The sequence below is a fragment of the Crocodylus porosus genome, unplaced genomic scaffold, assembly GCF_001723895.1.
Source record: "Crocodylus porosus isolate Cpor-Errol unplaced genomic scaffold, CroPor_comp1, whole genome shotgun sequence".
In the NCBI taxonomy this organism is placed as follows: Eukaryota; Metazoa; Chordata; order Crocodylia; family Crocodylidae; genus Crocodylus; species Crocodylus porosus.
The window spans coordinates 1,739,178-1,762,157 of record NW_017728951.1 but is presented as its reverse complement, the minus strand read 5'-3'; the positions used below and the strand labels follow the sequence as shown (position 1 = coordinate 1,762,157).

Sequence of the window (22,980 nt, the reverse complement as noted above, 5' to 3'; positions counted from 1 at the left end):
ATCTAGTCTTCCCTCCAATATACATATGCAATATCTGTTAACAGTTATACATGCATATCAAGAGGCCCCATTTGTCATGTTAATAAAATGAGATTAGTTGGACTGCCGTGCATGCATGATAGGACCTAATATCCGAACTCGTATAATAGCACAGTACATTTCATAACATATGTAAGTTGACCAGAAAAGAGAAGGTGTTTATAGTTCAAATAGAAACCCTTTTTAAGGGGATTTTAAAAATCCCTAAAACCTGCCATTTAAGTGGGCTGCAGTAGAGACTGGATTTTAAAATCAGCATAGTTTAAGGAAAATTCTAGCCACCAGCCATCATTTAAAGGATCTTTTAGCTTATTACTGTAGGATCATGCAGAATTCCAATCTGTTTTGTTTAATATAGGCAAAGAAAGGAAAATCTTTTGTTGATCACTACCAGACGCTGTATGTTTACAGACACATGGCTGACACTTCTCACTTCCCTAGGGAGTGATAAAATATTGAAGAAATGTGGGAGTTCAGCAAATATCAGGTGAAAGGAGTAGGAGGCTAAGATTTCTAAATTGCCCATTTTACTGTTGATTGTCTTAGCTCATTACAAATGTATGCAATATGAAGGCTGATTTCTCTGTACAGTGATGTCTTCAAATGGCTTCATATACTCAGTATTTCTTCTTCACCACTGTCACTAGATATTTCAGATGACCAATTTTCAGGTTGTTTTAATAGTAAACTGAATATCAACCATTTTGTATTCCTGTTGAGTGACCAGTCGCATAAATCACACAGTAGTGAGACTTGATGAGATGACTGAAACCTTTCAATATTTAAATGATGAGTAGAGGATAACAAACACTAAGCGTTGCATACATGATGTGCTTTTTAAAATATGAATACCTATGTTTGCTTGATTTTTCCCATCATTTGAGCAGGCACCAACTGTTTCACAAAATTGTCGCAAAATAGCAAACAAAGGAACAAAAACATGATCCCAGCAAATAGACATGAGAGCATGTGATTGCAAGCAACTAGCTCTAGTGATTAGGTAACTATTGCTATTACCACTGAGTTAAATCCTGGCCTCTGCTACAGTTCTTTGCATCACTGTGGCCATGTCCAGACTCACCATTCTCTTGGTAGAAACCACAAATGTACAAGTGTTCATGCTCTTTCTTCCAGACGAAAACTGGCAGTTCTGGGAAGAAAATAACTGAACTACAGCCAGTTAGAAGTCATTTCCAGGAGAATTTCTTCCAGGAGAATGAACACTCGCACAGTTTCCTGTGGCGTAAGTCCTCCCAGAGACCAGTAAGAGTGGAATTGTGGGAAAGTCCCTTGTACCTTCCAGAAACTGGGGTCACCCCAGTCTGGAGAACTGGGTGGGGGGAGCTGCTCCTGCCTTTCCTGCAGGTGGGAAGAGAAGAAAAGAGCAGCTGCACCTTTCTAGCTCCTCATACACCAGGTTCCCCAGAATGCGAAGTGTGTAAGAGGCTTTGCCCACTTGGCGCCTGGGCTCTGGAAGTTGAGGAAGGGAGCAGCAGCACAAGCCCCTGCTTTCTATACACACTGGAACCCCCAGTGTGAGAAGTGGGCAGGGGGTTTTACCATCCTGCTCCAGTCCCTCTGGAAATGAGAGGAGTCCTTGCCTTCTCTAGACCAGGATTACCCCAGTCTCAGGAAGATGCAAGGATCAGCAGAAAGGGGGCAATTGCAGGCTGATTTCTTATACTACTCCCTCTTCCAGAATCATTTCTACTAGTAGAAATTTTATGCTGCTAAAAATGACTGCTTGTATGCAGCCTGTGATACTTAAAATGGAATAGAAAGTTGCTCTGTCATAAATCTGTATTGTGGAATCCCAAATGGGATAGAGTAAGGGTGCTTAACCTCCAGCCCATGGGCCAAAACCGGCCTACAGACCCTTAGAATCCACACTGCGGGGCTTCCCAGGGCTTGGGGTATTTGGTGGTGGGGAAGCATTGGCAGTTACTCTGGTTTCAGTCATCACTCCTCACTGCCAAAATCCTAAGCCCTACAGATCAGGTCAGATTTGGGCCAGAACTCTTCCTCCCGCATAACCAGGTTGGCGCCAAGTCCCACACCCTTCCTTCCACACTGATGGGTTGGAGCCAGGCTGCACACCCTCCTCCCTACAGCGCCAAACCATGCTCCCTTTCATCTCCCTGTGGGGCCAAACCATGCCCCTTTTCCTCTGCCCAGCCAGTTGAGGGCAGGGCCACATCCCCTTCCTCCCATGAGGCTAGACATCCCCCTGCACAGCTGGTTCAGGGCCAGGGCACACTCCGCCTCCCCTCCCTCCCCTCCATAGGGCTTGATGAGGGCCAGGTCATGGCCCCTCCCTTCCATGGACCAAGGTTGGGGCTGGACCAAGCACCTTTCCACCACGCAGCTGGATCAGAGCTGGGCTACTCCCCTCCCCCCTCTACACTGTCAGATGGGGCCCTACAGCATCCAGCCTGTGGAGGGACTGGGCACTGCCCATCCAGCCTACCAGCCAAAAAGGTTGAACACCACTGCAATAGTGTGCCACAAGCCCTATCCATTACTTGTCTAATGTTTGTTAAAGGAGACCGGTATGGAGATATACATCTATGTCAATAATTGTTAGGGGTGCACTGATAAAGATTTTTGGGGCTGATATCGATAGATGATTTTTAAGGAGGCATATCAATACTGATCTGATTTTCAATACCATCTCAGCATCTTGGAGAGCTGTTTGCAGCTGGTAAGTCTGGTATGGTGGGAGGGGAAAGGGGAAGGAAGGCGTGTGGTGGCGCAGATCAAGGCCCCTGTGGTGAGGGAGGAGTGGGGCTGGAGTAGGGGCAAGTGCTGCCTAGACAGGGTGGAGCAGGCACAGGATGGAGCTGCAGCTCATCCGGGGGGTTCAGGGGTGGGCCTGGGGAGTGGCTCCCATTTCTGCGCACCACTGGTCTGAAAGTCACTGGTCTGGCGCTTGCCTGCTGGTCTGGTGGCTCCCACTGCTGCTGCTGTCACTTGTCTGGGAGAGCACAGGGTGGGGGGGGGAAGTGTGCCCCCAGATCTGTGCAGGGTGGGGTGGGCTGGGAAGATCTCCGTGCAGCTTGAAAACATATACCCCCCTATTGTAATAACATTCTCATTCAATTTTTTCAAAGGCATGTATACCTAACAATCACATCTTCAGATTAAACCTGAGCATTCAGGATCAAATACTTAAGGAGGCCTTGGCTTCTTTATTAGTGTTTGTCATTTTGCACATAAAGGGCCAGATTCTCATTTGGTCTGAATCAGATTAACTTTTGTCAGCTACACCAATTCTTTTTTGCCCACAGACTTTTGAGCATTCAGAAGAAAAAAATAAATGCTTATATCCACGTATGCAAATGAACATGTATATGTATTGTGTAATTTGGCCTTTGTCTAACGTACATGCACAAATTAGAAGGCTGTAAGGTCATATAAATCTGCACTTCTAGGGTTGCCTGCATCCCAGTTCCAGTCTTCCACATTCAATAAGCTGTGGGAAAATTAGTTGTTGTTCCTGGCCATCAAGGACCTGGCCAGCAGCAAACCAGGGAGAGGCCTTTCATTATTCTGTTACTCAGCAGGGTACCTGGGGCAGCTTCCATGCATGGCAACTTCTGGTTGCTGCTGCCACTGTGATCACAATTGCAATTGCATAGCTCTGACAAAAGTTGTTTTTTTAGCCCCCAAACTAGCAGCACATAGGGTGATTGACACTACCCATTGTGAACAGATATCAGTGAATCTCTAGGGAAGAGGAAGAGAAGGAGATAGAGAGAAAGAGAGGTTTGAGGTGGTAGCATCAGAAGGAAAGAATGAGGAAGTTGAGTTTGGAGAGGAAAAGAATAGGAAGGGTTAATAAGCAATGGGGAAAATGTACAGTATGTCTTCACTGCAGTATAGAGATACCAGAGCTACTTTGGGTAGCAGTTTAGCTGGTGGCAGCATAGAGCTCCAGGAAGGCTAACTTACCTTGTTGCTCAGGAAGTTGGGTAGAGCTGGGAATTCGACTTAGATCTCCTGAACTCCACTCCAGTGATATAATTACTATAAACTCACTTCGCCATTGGCCCTAAACCTTCTTGTTCCTCTGGATGCGGTTGTCAAACTTTTGTCCTTTCTGGACCCCTAAAAAGTGTTGACTGGAAGTGCAGACCCGTTTGGAAATTTCAAATGAAAGTGTGGACACCTTTAAATTGTAAGTATGGGTATTCACATACTTTTGATTGATCACAGTCAGCTTTTGCAGACCGCTTAGATATAGTCTGCAGACCCACTGGAGTCCACATGCCACAGATTGAAAACCACTGCTCTAGCACTATGTTTCTCCACCCATGGGTCACTACCCAAAAGTGGGCTGCAAGAATATATCAAAAGGGGCCCACAAACAAACTTTAATAATGGATTTTCCTTTAAAGGAGAAAAACACAGGAAACTGGTTTTTACCTCACAGGCTGGCAGAGTTCCAGCCTGCTAGGGGCTGCTTGGGGCCCCTCCATGTCCCACATACCATCCCCCCACCATGCCCCCACATGGGGCTGCGGCCAGGGGGTGGAGGGCAGCAGATCAGGAGTGAGGGACACTGGGTCGGGATTGGCCACTAATGTTTACAAATGGGTCCTGGTAGAAAAAAGTTTGAGAAACACTGCTCTAGCACACTTGGTTGCCCCTTGTTCTCTCTACCACCCCCTGGCTTTTGAAGGTTTCATGCAGTAGTCCCCTGCTACTGGTCAGGACACCCTGAAAGGAAATCTGTGTCTTTTTCTTATTGTGAAAAAAATGTCACATATGGTCTTTGGGGTACGGTTTCCCTGAACTCCCTGCACCTATCTCCTTGAAACTTGGCAGGCTTCGTGCCCTCAGAAGGGACTACCACACATGTAAGTTTCATCCAAATCAAGCTAGAAATGACAAAGTTATAGGCCATTTTGTCCTTCCCCATTATAGTCCATGGGCGAAACATCGAGACAGCATCAAAACGGCAAAACGTTTTGATTTGCCTCATTTTGTTTCGAGGCTGTTTCAACTATATCTGTTCCATTTCAATTTTGCTGTTTAGACCTCGAAACAGGTCAAAACAACATCGAAACAAAACTGGTGGAAAAATTTTGCACAGCCCTAATAATTATGGTTCGGTATGGACCTTCAGAAAGCCTGAAGTGGATTCAAACTAACTTATGCAGGTTTCTCTAAAGAGATTACATTAGTTCAGGAGTAAACAGAGCACAAGTTTGCTCTTTGGAGGGGAGCACAAAAGCTGCCTGCACTGGCCGAGGCCAGCAGCTTGGAGGCACTCCTCTTTGCCTCCCAGTGTGCTGGAGATTGCCAAGGAGAGCTGACTGGGGGCGGGCGATCCTGATTGCCTGCCTGGCCCATGGCTGCCTCCATTGTCCTTTCATCTGTCAGGCAGCCATCAGCTGCATGCAGCCAGGAAAGGGAGGCATGGTGACCCCACTCAGGGGATCATGGGGATCCTTGGGCTTTGTCCAGGGAGCAGGGAAAGGGTGGGTACCATCTTAATGGCCTCATTTGCACTTACTCCTGACTTGTCCTCAATCCCCTTGCAGTGGGGCTTGCTTATTTGTTTGCAGATGGAGCCAGAGAGCTGAGAGGAACTGTGGCTGTCCTGTGGAGCGGGGGGTTCCCCTCAGCTCTCCATCCCCTTTCTTCCCTTTCCATTGCCACCCATGTCCTTGTGACCTGACTGCATCTGGCAGCCTCAATCCATGTGGCCCAGCATGCTCAGCAGTCTGCCTTTCAACTCACCTTTCCTCCAAAGCTTTTTGGGCCCAATCCAAAGGTCCTGTTGGTCAATGGGGGCCTTGGCTGGACCATGGGTCAGGCCCTTGGGGGTTTGACCCTTGTTTCCCTACACTGAACTTCCCCACCACTCAAGGGTTTCCTCTGCATCCCCCTCTCTCCTTTCCTATGCTTCCCTGGCCTCCAAAGTGGAGCTCATGGAATGCCCTGCTCTTGGCCAGCCCGCCCCATGAAAACACATGCAGAGAAGACAAGCCAACCAGGGTGGGGGTGCTCCTGTGCATGCAGTGGGAGCTGCATTTCCCCTGCCCCCACTCATCAGGAGTAGATGGCCAGCAGCCAGTGATCCCAAGACCCAGGAGGAAGAGCGCCAGCACCCCACTCCTCACTGTGCCCAGGGGACTTTGTAGGAGCAGGGGGGAGGGGGTGGGAGCACAAGCCCTGAGCTGCTAGAAGCAAAGACTTAAAAACTGTCAAGGATAGGAGTGCAGGGGTCTGTGTGCATGTGTTTATGTGTGTGTATGGGGTGAGGGGGAGGCTATGTGTGTGTGTCCCCACATCCCAGCCCAAGTGTGGTGGGGAGCCTGGCTCTGTGTTTTGTAGGCAGCCACCATGTCAGATGGAGAGCTCTGAATAACAAAGACAAGTCTGAGAGCAGCAGCAGCAGCAGAGCTGGCTGAGTGATGTCAGGGAACGGTGCCTGTGCCAAGGCTCTGCTGAGCCCCACACACACTGGGCACAGGTGCCTGCAGCTGCTGCTTACTCTCTTTGCTTGCCCTGTCCCGACCTGCTGCAAGTCAAAGTGAGGGGCCTGATCCTTCCTTCTGCAAAGCACCATCCCCGCCATGCCTAGGGACATTGTATAAAGAGAAAAATACAGAGCTACAAACGATCCCTTCTTCTCCCTCCCCTCCCCCCACCATCTGCAGCCGAGTCTGAGCCAAGTTCTAGCACACCTCTATGTGAGGAGGGAGTGGGGAGGTGCAAAGGCCTCTGGCTGCAACCTAACCAGTCTCATGCTACACCTGTCCAGGTCTATCTTAGACCAGGATCTACCATTTTTAAACCAGTCTATGCGCACTGAACTTCTGTTCTGTTCATAGATTCATAGATCGTAAGGGGCTGGAAGGGACCTTGCAAGATTATCGGTCCCAACCTCCCTGCACTAGGCAGGAGCTTTAAACTAAGTTCCCGTGACTTATACCAGTTTACACGTAATGCCTCTACCTGGCCTTCAAGTATAGGCCATACAGAATAAATGCATAGTAAACAAAAGCTATGCCTTTTTTTGTTTTGGGTTTTTTTATATATTAGAGCCAATGTGTGATTTTGTAAAACTCTTTAGTAATACAAGGTATTTCTGTATTGCTAAAAAAAAAGAATAAAAATAAAACCCCCAAAAAACGCTTGCTACTTGCCTCCTGCATTTGCTGCGTTGCCATAATTTGCTGATGACTGACAGAAATCAATGTTGCTTTGCTGCAGTAGCACAGCATGTGTGCTGCCCTTAGATGTGCCTGGAATATTTAGCAGGAGCTAAGGTTTGTTGCACTTTGTGCACTAACTAGTTGACTATGTCCCTTCACCCTACTCTGCTCACTTGTTTCTAAAATATAAATCATGGTAATTTGAGCGTTGTGTAAAACTCATATAGCCAATGACTGGATCTGATAAATGGTGAATGTGGTTAACAACTATTTATAGCAACGCAAAAGTTTAAAAAAAAAACAGTAAGAGGCATGTTATTCACTTATTTGGGAACACTGAGGAATATGAAATATGAGGGAGAATTGAATGAGAGAATTGAATAAGGGTTAATTCTATTGTATATAGAGACATTTCCTGGATCTCCTTCTGTCAGAATGCACATGAATCTCCTTAATGTCAAGGAGACGCGCACACGCACTGAAATCCCTTTTCCTTTAATCTAGGTCTTCTTGTTAGTTACCCTTCCACTAATGAGTGATCGAGAGCCCATTCACCTGCACTCCTGACGCTGCAGGAGTCTTGAGTTCCTTTGCAGATTTTCTTACACATTCTAATTGCTTGCTCTGACATGCTGCCTATGGGGAAATATGTATGTCATGTAACAGCCTCCAACTGGCAAGAATTTTCTCATTTGCAATTAAAACCTTTGTCTGGGAATGGCTTTGGCTTCTTTAGTATAGATAGCGGAAGCTTCAAACACAAAATTCTTCTGAAGCTTACAGTCATGTTATTAGCAATGTTATGGAGTCCGTACAGCTGCCAGTGCCCCATGAACATTACAAGAGGACATTTCTAGAGCAATATAACTTACGTATTGATGTTACTGTTATTCTAGAAATAATTTACTTACAAAGAACCATAGGGCTCAAAACCAGCTTGATGAAAAACAATATTAGAAATTTTGTTTTACACCATGAGATGTAAGTAAAAAAAATTAAACTATGCCTGGAATTATGTGTGCATAATCGGCAGAACCTATGCTCACAGGCTGCTTATTAATTAACACTTCAGTATAAAAAATTATTCCAAGTAGAGACCAGCCTGCTAAAAATAAAGTGGGAATATCCACTCTGATAAGCAAAACATTCTCCTTTCGATGATTGGATACCATGCTCATATATATTCAATCACATTGTTCACAAATTGTCTGTGTTATCTAAAGCAACCAGATACAAATAGAAAGAAGGTGATCACATTAGTCGGAAACACTTCAGTGTTCTTGTGTTGAATAATGAAACAAGTGTGTGAGATGCCATTTTTTGGAGACACACCTGGAAATTGACTCAGATCTCTCAGTGAGTTGGAAATCATTTTATTTTTTTTCCTTTTAAAAAAGCACCTCCGTGATGATACTGCTACTCTGAAGAAAAATCTGTAAAATAAGCTTTTCAAAAAGTTTTACTCATTTTTTGCTGCTGTAAAATTATATAGATATGTTAATGTTTAAGAAAGAACTATAAAATGAAATCACTGTATTTAATTCCTGAGTCTGAACATTGCTGTAAGATGTAAGTACTGGTGTCTTCTTGTTTCTTCATGGCATTTAAATTTAGTTTTCTTTTGCAAAAATCCAAACATTAGTAGTTTATAGCATTACTTTAAGGAAGTTTTAGTATTGTTCTGATTTCATGTTTCTCCTTGAAAATGTTGCCTGTGTTATAAAATGCTTTGTATTCACACAAAGGGGGATTGAGCTCTCCAGTTTGTTTTTATCCTTTTCATTTACAGGTCCCTTTAGGTTTCCCTGTGTTTATACATTCCATGGGAAGAGTCTAGATATTTCTTTGTTAGGAGGAAAACTTCAATAGATTTCAGAATTGCTGAGAATTTTTAAAAGCATCCTTGATAAAATAGCACACACAATATTTCAATGTGTTCTGTTTTCAAAGGGGGGTGTAACTTGTTGATACTTTTGAATAGAGGAAAAATAGTGTACACACACACACACACACACTCTTACCTTGACTTTTTTCACAAAGATACATTACAAGCAATGTTTGTTTTTCCACAAGCAAGTAGACATATCCACTTCTTATAATATTTCATATACCTCAGGTGGAGCATACTTCCCACCATTGTTTGTATTGCAGGTCCTTGTAGTACTCCTGAAAATGGAAACAGTGTGTTGCATGGTGTGTGCTATTTTATCTCTATGCTAAATAGGAACACTCTGTCATTGGAAATAATCTATAGAGGAACTAAACACAACTGGAAGAAGGGCAGTTGGGGGAGGGAGTATATTCAACTTCCCAACTCAGGTGGCACACTTATAGATTAAGGTGCTTGAACAGATAGGGTGAAATTTAATACTCCATTGAAGTTATTGGCCACTATCTTATTGATATGCTTAGGGCCAAGACTTCATACTTAGGTGCAGGCGTAATGCAAGTTGATTTGGAGTTCAGGGTTTCACATAGCTCTTTTAAAAAGTAGGCATATAATAGACATTCCCAACACAGTATGACAGGTCTGGAATTATGTTAAGTTAAAATTATGTGTGCCTAAATTTTTGTACACGTATAATAAATGAGAAGAGCTTGAATTCATTGCACATCAATGTTTCCATTGTGCATTCAAGGAGCTTGAACTCTAGTTTTACTTTATGTACAATGTATCATGGATCATGTATGTTATATGTTACATCAGGTAAAATACTGAGACATGGGAGTATATGGAAGGAATGGAAGTTTTAAATGTGAATTTCCTTGCTTGTATAGTTCAGCTAACATTTAAAGTTTTGAAATAATTACTTTTTCTGGATGTCAGGGGCACAGTACCAATTCTAGGTATATCTGCACAAGTCACCTCAGTGATAATTACAGATCATCTAGATATACCCAAGCTAGGTTTAAAGCAGCTGGCTCAAGTACTGCTGGCAGTGTAGCTGTAGCAGCATGGAGCTCAACATCAGCTAGCTGCCCAAGTACTTACGTATTATGGCTTTTGCAGCCGACACAAACTACACTATCCCCTATGTGGATACTGATTTTAAGGATCCTAATACTGCATTCAGTGGTATCCATTTGAGGAAAAATCACTGCGTACCAAGTGTAAATTAAGATATGCTTCTTTTTTCTTGGTGCTTATGCCCCTATGCTTGACCTTGATATTGCTGTAATTGAAGTAATTTAGTGACTGCCACATGACCAATTTAGTGTTATTTTATCTGGGTTTTCTACCAGTCCTCTTAAAAAATATAACAGAAGGCTGAATTCTTGCTTGTAATTCCTGATTTTGAAAAGCTCAGAGGTAAAAAGCTGTTTGTTTCACTTAAATACATAATGTTTCAGAAGTACTTAGAGTACTGCAAATATGTTATTATTTCTCCTTTAAGTACTTGTCCACAGATGCACATTTTCACCAGTAGATGTGCCTCGGATGCTTTAAATGCCTGTACAGATTCCTTCCCCAAGGGAGAGACTCATTTCCACAAAGGGATCTGAGTTTGTCTCACATCCCTAATAAGTCTGTGGTAGAGTGCTCCTTCCTCCCTCTTTCCATGAAAACAGCTTTTTTGATAGTGTTTATGTCAACAGGGATAGAAGATGAGATCCAGGCACTTATGACAGATCTGGAATAAAAAAAAAATCTGAAAACTTAAAAAAATTAATGGAATGAAAAAACAATGCTCTGATCAAATCTACTGAGAGAACCTTAAAGTATAATGGTTATTTCACCTGGGAGGCTCCTGAAAGTGGTTTAAAATAAAAGAAATGCAATGCTAATGAACAAATGAAGCAAGTTTGTTCATATGGTCACTTTCAAGCACTTATTGGTACTTTATTTTCAAGAAAATATTGTTCTTTTTCAATATTAAGGGGTGTCAAATCTGTAATAATGACTGTGTACCTTTGGGTACCGTCCAAAATGCTGTGCCATTGTCATGCTGCCAGTTTCTATGGTAACCACAGACCTGTAACATGCATGCGTGTGTGATTGTATTTTGTTCTCCTTATAGATGGAGGAGATAAAATTTAAAGACAGAGCAGTCTACGTGCTGGAAAGAGAGTTAGGGGTTCAAGCCGGGCATGCTCAGAGACTTCAGCTCCAAAAGGAGGCTTTAGATGAACAACTTTCCCAGATCAAAGAGTCTGATCGGCATCTGAGCAGCCCCAAACGGGAACTTCCTTATGCAAGTGGTGCAGGAGACGCTTCAGATCATTCAGGAAGCCCCGTAAGCACTTTCACGTGGTTTCACCTAAAAAAAAAAGCAAGCAAAGAAACAAACAAAAAAAGATGACACAATCTTGATGAGTGCATATTCAAGCAACAGCTTTCCCATAGATGTACAGAGAAAACCAAGAAATTTCTTCTAACACTGCTAATTCGGTGCAAACATCTTTCAGACCTAAAATCAGATCAGACCATGGGAGAGCTTTTGCTTTTTTGTTTTGTTCTAACTTTATTTCTTGTTTTTTGTTTTCTTTGTTTCAGTTTTATGTCAGTAAGGTGGAATTTTCCATGTTTTAAATGTATTCACACTTCAACCACCTGCCTTAATTTGACAGTCTGACAATCTCTGCTGACAAATGATGCAAATGCATTTCTAACTCAGTAATGTACGTGTCCTAGTTTTCTAGGCGGCTAACATGTATTGTAAACAAATGTACAAATATAATTTGCAGAGGGAAATCAGTAAGATAATGCAATCAATAGCATACAAGCTTATACGGTCCTCCTAGAACATCTCTGTTACTAATGGTTACATGCTTTTTGCTTTTGCTTTCAACCAGTGGTCTAGGAAGTGAACTGAATGCCTACTAACCTATTATCTGCTGCTTTTTCATACTATGCAATATACTAATGGCTTTAAATTTTAGTCACCCTTTTATATTGCCTTATGTGTAACTATTCCACTCTGCTGCTTCTGCATTAATTTGCTAATATTTAAAAAACCAGTTAATTAGCTTCATACGTCTGTGATATATATTTCATTGTTGATTCTCATCAAGATTTCTTTTGCAGCAATTCTTAATTTTCTTGGTAAAAGATTAGATGATTGAGAACATATACAAAAATCTCTTTTATTCTTTCTTCAGAGCCTCTCCTGCACCTGTTGAATGAGGAATCTTAGACCTTCTGAAAGTTACATTTAGGATTATGAATATTAATTTGCTCATTTTGATCAAAGTTCTGTTCTTGTTTCATCAAATATTAGGTTAAATGCCTGATAGAGAAAAAAATCATAATTTGTCAACAGATGTAACTGCTCTTTGATTCTGAAGAATAAAAATATGCCTTCCTATATATTTGGTTTTGCTTACAATTTGATTGAAGCATTTTCATTTTTGATAGATTAAAGCACAGCCCTATATGTTTGATGCGTGACCCTCTAGAATCTAAACTAGGGCAACAACTTCATAGAAGTTGCAATGGTATAATTGCATGGCATTTGTGCATTTATATTTCAGTATGTATAAATATCATTTCCCTCTAACAAAGTACTAAGAGTGGGTCACACATCTGAAACTCTCAGTTCAACAGTGGCATATATTAGAAATATTGCCTTGGATTTCAATGTTTTCTTTCATAATTCCAAGTTTAACATTTGTGATTCTGTATTTGCATATACATACTTTGCATTTGCATACTTTGTTACATTTCTGCTCCCGTAACTTTCTGTTGATCTCATCATGCAGTTTTCAGTGATCAGTTCTACAAAGGCATAGATTACATTCTTCTACATATACAGATTAGAAATGTTTAGATTTAAAAAGCTGGGGTTTGGGATTTTTTTTTTACATAGTTACCTATGTAAAGTTATTTGCATCTATGAACAGTTATTTGCAGTTGATCTTTGTTTTAGGAACAGCAGTTGGATGAAAAGGATGCCCGTCGTTTCCAGCTTAAAATTGCTGAACTAAGTGCAATCATCAGGAAGCTGGAAGATCGGAATGCACTGCTGTCAGAAGAAAGAAATGAGCTTGTAAGTAGAAACTGCCATTAGTTTTCAGGAAATGAATGCTTATCAGAATTTGAGGTGGCAGATAAACACTCACTAGAGACAACACTGCACTCTTTTATCCTCCTTCACCTGGGGCCTATTGCAGAAAAAGTTAGACAATGACCTTCCTTTGGGAAGATTTGATCGTTAGTTAGTTTTAGCTTCTACTAGATTGCCAAGGAGTGATGGGGAACCTGCTGGGCCGCACAGAAGGCCTGAAAAGGAGAATGGATGTTCCTAATTATGTGGGACCAAACATGCAGAAGATTCTTAGAAGGTATGACTGTGTGAATCAGGTGTTTCCAGGAGAGTGTACTGCAGAGCGTGGAGCCTTGGCAGCCGCATGCCTTTCGGTATTGTTCGTTCCCACCTTCCACAGATTTGCATGGGAGGTCTTTCCCATTGTCCTAAGAGTAAAAGCCTGTGAAACAGTTGTGGCAGACCCCCAAGCCCATTTACAGTCAGATGCATCTTTAAGACACACTCCCAGGGGTGCCTGTTAGCCCCAAACACTTCTCTGCCATCTGCTGCTTGACCACTGAGAACAGACTGAGATGCTCTAAAGCTCACCTCCCTGACCTGGCACCTCAGCTTTATTTGCCTTACCTAGGTCTTGCCAGATCTTTAACAGAGGGGATTTTGCCAGCTAGAAGGAACACACTATTGTTTAGTTATGTGCTCAGAAAAGATAAATCCTGTCCCTCTCCTCCCCACTTTCTTGAAAGAGCCCTGCCTGTATAGTCAAATGCTCTTAAATCAAAGTTTTCTCTGACAGTAAGCATGCTATAAAAGATAACAGAAAGATTTATTATAAAAACAAGAGCAAACATAAGACATCACTAACCATATGTTGAGATAGACAGAGATATAAGAACACATGAAATGATATATCAGAACAATAACCTGATCTTACTCTTCATCTTAAACCAAGGAATAGAGCTTATACTCAGCCTGCTAGCTGAGGCCCCAAAATGTTTCCTTATACCCAGGAATACCAAACACAAATACTTGCTCCATGCCAAGGGTTAAACATGATTTCTTACCTAGCCATTTCCATACATTATCCATGGGATTCTTGGGAAGTCCAACAGGAAGTCTGCAGTGTATCTGCCCCCCAAATATGTGTTTACCAAACCAGAAGACTTTCCTGATCCAGTTATGACCAGGAGAATACCACAATGCATATAAATATAAGGATGATACAGTTGAATGTAGTCTAACATTACCTATCCATCGAGACCACACAGCCATAGCTGTAAAACCTCAAAAAATCATTCATGTCATCAGACAAACATCTCAAAATATTGTGGAGTTTGTCCCAGTAGCATTTGCTCTGTAGGAAATTCTCTTTGAGGGAAGGCACATGAGCAAGATAGTATGAAAGGGTGATGAGTGATTTTTTTAATCAATTGAACTGGAAACAGAACAGTTGCAACACTTTTTGGAGGGTAGCACCAGAATTATAAAGTGATACTCTCTAATCCACTCCCTTTTGTCCCTCAAGCATCTCTCTGAGAGTACTGGACCAAGGGATATTTTGAAAGGAAGGAGAACGAAAAATCCACACTGATTTTGGGAAGGTACAAGAAAATCGAATTTATGTAGTATAGTTTTATAATGCACTCATCCATCAGTTTACTACTGAATCCTGCTGTAGTTCATCATTTAGTCCTGAATGTATCTTGAATACAATTTGGTTTAGCTCAATTAACAACTTAAATTTCAGATGCTTATTCAAACATCACAGATCTACAAAACTGGGCTGGCAATTTCTTGAAACTGTTTTTGTGAGCTGTCTAACTTTTTGTTAGGCAATTTCTTTCAGAATGAAACACCGTGAGAAAAGGCTTAATATAATAAAATTAAGTGCTGCAGACTTTTACAGAGTCAGCTGAAAATTAAGGTTGAAAAATGTTAAAATCAGTCATTCATTGTAACTGTATTTATTATAATGAGGGACAAAAACTCATTGCCTGCTTCTAAGAGACAAGAGTCAGATAGACATTTCTCAGTTTGCAGTTGCAGTTTCAATCTGTCTTTTTGAATAACAGAGCAAAATATGATAAGCAAATTATGGGGCAGGGAGTCTCTGAAAAATCAGTCTTTTTGCCACTGTCATAATTTGAATATTAGAGATGATTAAACAAGGGCCATGCTCCCATCTTGGCACTTCCACTTTGGTTTCAAAAACCGGGAAACTAAGTGGCGTTTGAAACTGAAGATGGGAAGAAAGGAAACATAAGACTATAAAACAAAATCAGAATCATGTTTGTTTCATGTGTTGGAAGTAAATGTGTGTTCTTCCATGTTTACCCAAATTATTTGCTCTTTCTTAAAATGTCTTTTGAGTTACAGGCATAATGCCATACCCGAAATATTACCACAGAAGTGTTACTGAATGTGGGTATTTTGTGGATTGAAGACAACTCTGGTGTAATTTCACTGGATCCACAAATGTTATACCAGGGTTGAAAACAAGGGCAGTAAAACAGGATGACATGTAGGCTGAATTTATGAAGAACATTAAATCAGTAATGTCTGTAACCCAGCAATGTATGTAGAGTGTGCATATTACATGAGAAAATAAGTCTGGACATTTGATTGCTCTCATCCTTTTATGCCAGATAGTATCTCATTTTGTAATATGACATCACCAAAATATGTTTGTCTATAAAACAATGAAACAGTATTTTATATTTAAGCTGATGTTAGCTGGCATTCATTTTTCAGCATAGCCTTTCATTAAATACATCACCTAAGGGTATATTTTTTACACAATGTGCTCACACTGCACTCATTAATGGAAAAGGATGTCTCTCTTTCCCGTTATACATTACTCATAGAGGATTGACAGATTTTAGGGTCAGAAAAAGTCCAGTGTAGCTTTGGGTTTGGTTATTGTTAATGAACTTTAATAAGCCCCAAGAGAGACACTTTAGAGAGTCACATTATTATGTTGACGTCTACTTTGAGGTAGGGAAATAAAATAAACCCTAACATCAGTGACCCTCTTCCTTATAGATAGGTGTCAATACCACTAATACAGGCTTCTCTTCCCTCACTCTCAAGGGGCAGAGCAGAGAGAAGAACTTTCCCCCAGCAATGTCATAGAAGAGCAAACAAAGCACACTCAAGTCCAGAACCTGCTGACAGAAAGAAAGAGAGCAAAGGAAATAACAATATCTAATATCTGCTCTTCATAAGATTGGAAAATGCTCACATATCCTGGTGATGAGGATCACATAAGAAATAGTTCAACAGAAAAAAATAGTCAAAAGCATCTTCAGTGAAGAGGAATTTGGTGGAAATTCATCAGGGGGCTGATAAAAAACACACTGATATCAATGAAACAGGCCAAAAATTACTTATGTGATAGGGTTTGCCTGTTCTGCTTTGCATTTTTCAAAATCGGGAGTGTTTTCTATTATTGTTATAGTGAAATAGACTTTTGTTTAATCATTTATATTGGCATGTGAGATAAATAAAAATCGCATAGTGATATATTTTTTTTTAATATTTCAGTTAAAACGTCTGAGAGAAGCAGAAAGTCAATATAAACCCCTCCTGGATAAAAATAAACGACTCAGTAGGAAGAATGAAGATCTGTCACATGCCTTACGCCGAATGGAAAATAAATTGAAATTTGTAACACAAGAGAACATTGAAATGGTAGGCTTCTCTATTGGCATTGTCAGCTATAGTTCAACACTTGCAGTTTGGATCAATTCAGACATTTAACAAAAATATCACCAAAACTTGCAAGACAGTAAACATATATTTTCATTAACTCCATGTGTTTTCCAAGCTATTATGTTACTCATCACTACATGCCTCATGGCTTTTATCTGTTTACAGCATAAGTTCCAATAACCGAAAAATTGGTCAAAAAGAGTTTTGCTTTCAAACACATCCCAGTTTAGAAAATATTTTACTTCAGCTTATCTTTTTTATAATACTAACGTATAATAAAATGTTACAATAAGGAAATCAGGTTCATTTCCTATATTTTGATTAAGATGAATAGTGCCTGGTAGGTAAAATAGGAACACACACTCTCTCACTTATAGCATCTATTTCAGAATGGCTTAACAGTGATTTGGAAATTTGTGTCTGTGACTTCTTAGGTTTTTTTTTAATTGTTAATTGTTGATTTTTGGTAATTGAATGCAGAAGGACCAAAAACACTCAGCTGCTCTATATAGTTCCAGTTTCATGCAGCTAGAATTAGATAGAAATGATCCATAAAGAAGGAATGTTAGTCTGAGTCTCCTGTCTCTCTTAATGTTCCTGCTTCAATAATATAAAACCACATGTAGCATTGTGCATACTTCTGGTGGAGCCAAACTTATGGTCTTTTCAAGATGTTAACATCTGGTCTTGGTGGGCTATGAAAGGGCATGTAATAGTTACCATATTTACCTGAATCTAAGATGAGGTGCCCCCCCCACCATCAGCATGGAGGAGAAAAACCCTTTATTTTAGATTCAAGTTAAAAAGTGGGGTAAGGGGGGTGGGGTGGGGACATGTGGCTCTTATGATTCTGGCCCTGAGCCTGAGTCATGGGCAGTGTCAGATCCACAGCAGTCTCCTACTCCACCTCTCCATTTGCCCTCTGCAGCTTCTGTCCCCTCTTCCCTCCCCCCCACTCCCTTACTGTCAGGGGAATGGGTGCAGGGAAAGGGCAGAGATTGTGAGGACCTGGGAATGGGGAGGCAGTTCAAGTAGCAGGGGAACAGGGAGACTAGAGGGGGAAGAACTGCGGGGAGGCAGAGGGCCTGACCCCAATTCCCCACCCACTGCTTTCCCTGTTGTAGCTGGGGGTAGGGAGTGGGAATGAATTTAAGATAGCTCTCCAATAATTAGAAAATATACCTAGAAAATTATAATAAATTTATACATTTTCCATATATAGAATCTAATTTGGGGAGGGTCAGCTTAAATCCAAGGTTGTCATACATTTGAGTAAATATAATATGTGGACCACCAGGTGAATCTAAGCAAGGTACTACCTCCCTAATACCCTAGCTTCTAGCTTCCTCTAGCTTGAAGAGCAACTTTGCTTTTCCATCCGCATTTATTGTTTAAGAAAAGAGAAAGCATCACTCACCATTAGTTCGTTGATTATCCTAGACAAATTACTCCTTGGGAAAAAGGAAGAATTACATATACTCTTATTTTGGCAAAGTTAATTGTCTGCTATTTCTGTGTGTATTTTTTTTTTTTAGAGGCAAAGAGCTGGGACGATAAGGAGACCGAGCTCTTTAAATGACCTTGACCATAGTCAAGAAGAAAGAGAAGTTGAATTTCTGAGACTACAAATTATTGAACAGCAAAATATTATAGATGAACTCTCTAAGGTAATGAAGCAATACAGGCTTTCTTGAATCTGGTGGCCTAGGTCATCACAAAAGAAAATAAACCCTTGAGCAACCAGGCATTATTTGTGTCAAACACAATGATGATTTCTGTAGACTTCCCTTTATAGCAATTTGTAGTAACTGAACTGAATCTAAGAGGATTCTGAAAGAACTTTATTTGAAAACAAACGCTTCAACAGCTTTGTATTTGCAGAAGGGGGCTTCACTCAGCTATCGCGAGCCTCTAGTAAGCACATTAATGACCATACTCTATCCCCATTGAAGTCTGTGACAAAAATTCTTTCTGACTACAATGGGAGCAAGATCGAGTCTAAACTACACAAGGGACTGTTTTCTGCCTTCCATTGTTTGTAATGATGCTGAGAGCTTTTAACATTTGTTTTCTTTCTCATGATTTTCCTTTTTGTGATTAGCAAAGATGAGGCTCCAGAACACTGGTGTGTTAAGGAGAAAATGATACCTTGAATGATTTCTTACGCAAAAATACCCAAAGCCCACATCAGAACAACAATGGAATATATGTTATTAGGGTTGGAGCATTATAATGGCTCTAAAAGTCCGGGACATACACAAGTGGTAAAGATTTTCTTGGTGATAGTTTTAATCGCACCAACTCTGCAGAAAGTGCTATTCAGTGTCTAAAAGGTTGTTTAACATCTCCCCCAACTATACAGTTGGTCCAGTAAAAGGTATCACCAAATTTATTGCCTTTCTGGAATTTATATCACTTCTGTGAGCTAGTGCTGCTTAAAGCAGTGGAAATTTAGTGAACTTATACTCTGTTTTTTTCAAATTCAGGGTGCATTTCTAACTACCATTAGCTTCAGTGAGACATTGCCACTGGGTTGAGAAATGTTTGTTTCAGAGAAAGAATATCTTCCTGGCGCTCTCAGGGCTTTGTTATGCATTGCACTATAGGCTTCTCAAATGTTGATTGGTGTTAGTGCTTGTTTGAGTTCAGAGCAGTCATGCATTCAAGCTAAAAACCTTCTCTGACTGTTCCTGACCTGCACAGCCATGACTTGCTACTGGAGGGCTAGTGAGCAGGGGCCTGACCAGGAGCTTTGGCTGTGAGCTTCCACAAGAGGGCTGGTGAGCTAGGATAGGCTTCTATCCCTGATCTACTTGGGGTGGGCTGGAGAGATGGGCTGGTGGAGTCAGGAGCATGAGGCTGGTAGGGAGAGAGTTTAATGATGGGGACTGGGAAATGGGGGGTTGATAGGCAGTGGGTGGGAACAGCAGCTGGGGGCTGGGTGCTGAAATGGAGTCAGCCACTGAAGCCACTAAAGCAAGGGTGGGGGTATTATTTGGGCTGAAGCATCACTTAGGGTGTTTTGGTGAGCTGTTGCGGGCTGATTTATTATCACCTGCTCTCCCCCCATGCTAGGTCAGCATCCCCCCTGCACCCTCAAGAGCTTCCCAAAACTCCCTAAGTGGCCTCTACAGGCAGGTTGTGTTTGACCAGACAGAATAGGTCGGGGCCGCAGGTGGGTGGGGAGTGGTGTCCAGGAGTGGGACAGGTGGGAAGGGGTGGGGCCAGGGCTGGGGCAAGGGCCAGGATCCTGGGATACTGCCCCTATCCCCAGAGGAAAGCCCCAGCTCACAGGGGCCTTGATCTGGCTCACTACCTTGCTGTCTCCTGTACGCACGCTACCCTTCCCTTCTGTACAGGTCTGTGCCCTTGCAAGCTGCCTGGTCAAGTCACACACCCAGGGGTGGAAGGAGTTGGCTTGGTGCCAGTGCCAGCCCCTGGACAGTAGAGTTCAGGGGTGGAGAGTTTGTCCACATAGAACAAGAGGCTGGGGGCAGGGCACACGGCATCCTAGGATACCGGAGGACTGAAACTTGAGTGCCTTATCTTAGGGATGTGGGCACACCTTTGTGGAACACACACAGGGTAAAACGGATCAGAGATAAACCTGCCCTGAAGTGGTGTAACTTTAAGATGCCTAAAGGGTGCTTAAAACTAGTTTACACATCTTCATGGTGGTTAAGAGCTCCCTGAGTCGTCAAAAATTAATGTGAACAAGGTCCTCAGCCTTCAGAACACTAAGAAGTATTCTTGGCAGGGGAAAGGGCACTGTGACGTTGTAAAAGCAGCACACCTCTCCACTTCTACATCTCTCCTCTTGGATCCACTTGGTTTTCATCATTTTGCACATGGAAAATTGGAAGTGATGTCTTGGCCCTAGAAGATCCCTATTCTCATAATCAAAATTTGCATTGAAGCCAATGAAAATGTGTCTAAGCATGGACTGCAAAATCAGACACTGAGTGTATTAAAAATATTCTTTGAAATGCTGATTAAAGCTCTTAGACTAGCAGCCCCACGGGATGTTAATCACACCAAGAGAAACGGCCTGATTCTCTTGGATTATCACATCCTCTGTAGATTCTTTACAAAATAAATTAAATTATTTTGTTTTTTTAAATATGGAATGGGCTATGCGATGAACCCATAATGCTTGAATCAGAACAAGAAAACTAATACAATATTTTATCTTTGCAGTTAATGACAATATCTATTTTTTTTACTAGACTCTTGAAACTGCTGGCTATGTGAAGAGTGTAATAGTAAGTAATGTATATTAGTAATTTTACCATGCTCATTTCTGCTATTTTCTGCAGGGGGCCTTTGGGAATCATGCAGAACACGCACAACCTTTAATGTTTTCTTGTAATAATGATATGTTTCAAAGTAATATTTGTTAATGACTTTCATATTTATAGGTTATCTCAAGGTTCCTGTCACTACTGGCCCTGGGGAAAGCTCTAACGATAGTAGTTCCTTTAGTGGAAAGGGGGTTGGTTTATTGGAAAGGTGTTTTACCTTCTGTTCTACCTTGCACACAAAACTGCATCTTGAGAAGTCAAAATAGTTAGTCTGCCTCCACAATTCCTAGTAAGTTCACTTAGCAGCATTGGCAGTGGAACTGTTTTGGTCTGTAACAGTTTGGAGCCATCTCCTTAAAGCAGAGAGACAATTTCTACCAGTTTCAAATCTTGCTTTTTTTCAGTGCAACTGAAAGCAGTCATATTCCATTAATACTGGTGTGTTTAGAACCAGTGCCAGGGAACCTATCACTACAGGCTCCCTTTGGCTTCTATAAAATACAGGTGATGTCTGTTAACTTGTATTGATAATTTTTTCATTGTTGTCAGTACAGAAGTTAAGAAAAAGTGAGTTAATCTGTCATTCAAAAAACTATTAGCATTCTGACTACCCAATCTTCATCACAGGTGATGATGTAAATGTTAGTAAGAATATATTATCATTGTTTAGAATTGTCTTAGGAAATTAATAAGCTAGAGAATAATGGTGGGGGGGTGGGTTGTTTAATGTATATAACTTTAAAATCTATATTGTTTTATGAGTACTGGGTCTTTTCTTAAGAACCCAGAATAATGTTTTTCCAAAAATCTGAAATATTAAGTGCCAGTACTATTAAATGTTTTATAATATCTGCTTACAACTGCAAAAGCTCAAGCCTCATTTTCAAAAGGTATTAGCACTCACTAGTTTAATATCCCTTGAAGTCTAGAAGAGAAATGGCCTAGTAGAGAGAAAAGAGAATCTAGAATTTTGAAAAGGGGGGGGTGCAAATGGTGCCGTGCATTATCACATCTAAAACAACATCTATATTTCTCCAGTTAAAAGTACACTAGAAGCTTTACTAATATGCTAAGAGCTATATTATTCAGTTTAAGGTCAAAATAAAAACAAATCTAACTTCACTGGGATGAGGTAAAAATAATCTGCCAGGCCGTGAAATAGGAACTTCTTTAGAAGATCAGCTAACAGCCAGTAGAATTGAGGAACAAGGGATAGTTTGATTGGTGGAACATTAAGACCAGTAAAAAGAAGAGAGAATCATTAACACCTGTGGAATGGAGAGTTTAGAAGGGGTCAGGTAGATTATAATGAGCCTTGACGTCATTAGACTCCCTCCACACTGCCTGATTAGAAATGCTGCTGCCACTGCCAGACAGTTAGTTTTAAACTTTGGGCTATGGACAAAAGTTACACATAAAGCAGTTTCAATGAGCAGAAGCTGGTTTAAACCTCTAAAAGAACATTAGGTGAGTGCACATAAACCAGTTTCAAAATGGCCAAAACTGCTTTAAAATAAACCTTGTTGAATGTAGTATCAGACTTAACTGATTTAGGCCAAACCAGTTTATGGAATTTCTGTCCTAGATCCCTTCCTGGTTTAAGTTAAATCAGAGTCCCCCAGCATCCCAGCATACTTCTCAGCCCTGGGCTGTGCTAGGTTGGGTTGTCTGCTCCAGAGAGCAGAGCTGGCCCGGCCCCTCTCCTCCCTAGCCAGAGCTCCAGCTGGCTGAGAAGGAGGTGAAGACTGCAAGCACAGCAGTGTCTGCCTGGCTTCCCCC

The 22,980-nt window shown here is 41.4% G+C and overlaps 1 protein-coding gene across 3 annotated transcripts in view; it reads left to right on the top strand.

Moving 5' to 3' along the window:
- The window catches only part of JAKMIP3 (Janus kinase and microtubule interacting protein 3), a 91,249-nt gene that overhangs the window by 20,462 nt on the left and 47,807 nt on the right, over positions 1-22,980 (top strand). For 2 of the 3 annotated variants that reach the window (XM_019556317.1, XM_019556315.1), the window contains exons 3-6: positions 13,073-13,192; positions 16,733-16,879; positions 18,436-18,567; positions 21,127-21,162. In XM_019556317.1, coding sequence (XP_019411862.1) covers positions 13,073-13,192; positions 16,733-16,879; positions 18,436-18,567; positions 21,127-21,162 — 435 coding nt within the window. Of the gene's footprint in view, positions 1-11,224; positions 11,441-13,072; positions 13,193-16,732; positions 16,880-18,435; positions 18,568-21,126; positions 21,163-22,980 lie in introns of all 3 variants that reach the window. The other variant, XM_019556316.1, reaches the window with a different exon arrangement.